Genomic DNA, 1,282 nt, shown 5'->3' on the forward strand with positions numbered 1-1,282 from the left:
AAAGAGAGAGAGAGAGAGAGAGAGAGAGAGAGAGAGAGAGAGAGAGAGAGAGATATGAAAAGAGATAAAAAGACTAAAAAACGGTGATGGCAACATATCAAATATGGTTGAAGAAGAGAGGCAGTTAGGAAAGAGAGGTCCAAACAAGATGGACTATTGTACGAGTGAAAAAGTAGGTGACAACAGATAAAACAGATATTGCCCGTTATAGCAGTATTCTTCAAATTTTGCTTCCAGGACGGCAAAAAAGAAACAAAAGATCTTTAAAGGAATCATTCTCACTTCCATTTGTTTGTAACAGTTGTAAAAATGATTATTTACTTAGTATTATAAAAATGTTATATGTGTCTATTTATAAGTATTTGTTCATACACTTATTATCTATTTCCATTTAAGAATTTGCTATACTTCATTAAAAAAAACACCTTTCTTTCTGCACAATAATGTCTATGCTTTCATAGACGCGTTTCATATCATTCCTTGAATATATTATATGTTACCCATTTTATCTACTCATTTATTAATTTTTTATTTGCTGAATTTCTTTGCCTTCTCCTGAAGCATTTTTATGATTACCTTGTCCTCGAAGAAAACACAGACTTCGAAAGGGTCCCTATGTACTCACATTTCATTTTTGTTCCTGCTTTTAGAGTACCAGCAAGAATATAATTATCTGAGAAAGCACTAATCACCGTCTCACTGATAGAAACGAAACAAACTAACCTCTACATTCATCCGGGCCATGCATGATACACCTAACAGCGTGAGTGACTCGCCGTTCTACAGATTATGAATCCTTCCGGAGAAATAGCCCTGAAAGGGTAAAATCCACGCCCTTTTATGCCGCGTGCACACGAGACTTCCCAGACGGTCTCTCTAAGCTGGTTACAATATCGGACTCCAATCGATGATTCCCACACCGACAGAGAACAGACGCCGACTGAGAAGCCTCACCGAATGAGAAACAGCACGGAACCAGAAGAACGCGTGCAAACATACACAGGGGTTGGGGGTGGGGGGTAAATAATGATACCCCACCCATATAACTTTGAAACTTTCTTTTTGTTGAGAAATCGTCATCCCGTCCACGTCCGGTGGAGGGTGGTGTCAAAGACTCCCAGTCGTAGGACACTCAAGTTCGATATCTCGTTGAGAGTGTAAACCACGATACTACCTTTCACCATCAGCTTCAAGGAGTCCTTTTGATTAGTACCCAACTGTTTGACTGTTAATGTATTACGCCCCAACTGACACATTTTAGACTATCAGCAAAAACAGGCTG

General features: G+C 39.2%; 1 protein-coding gene across 1 annotated transcript in view; it reads right to left on the reverse strand.

Moving 5' to 3' along the window:
* Window positions 1–938, reverse strand: part of LOC101853195 (multidrug resistance-associated protein 5) — a gene marked incomplete in the record, with an annotated part of 48,079 nt that extends 47,141 nt beyond the window's left edge. Inside the window, 1 exon segment of the mRNA XM_035972473.1 lies at window positions 724–938. Within this exon segment, the coding sequence (XP_035828366.1) occupies window positions 724–748 (25 nt within the window).
* Window positions 939–1,282: the final 344 nt, after the last annotated feature.

The sequence above is a fragment of the Aplysia californica genome, unplaced genomic scaffold (assembly GCF_000002075.1).
Source record: "Aplysia californica isolate F4 #8 unplaced genomic scaffold, AplCal3.0 scaffold00701, whole genome shotgun sequence".
NCBI classification, from domain to species: domain Eukaryota; kingdom Metazoa; phylum Mollusca; class Gastropoda; order Aplysiida; family Aplysiidae; genus Aplysia; species Aplysia californica.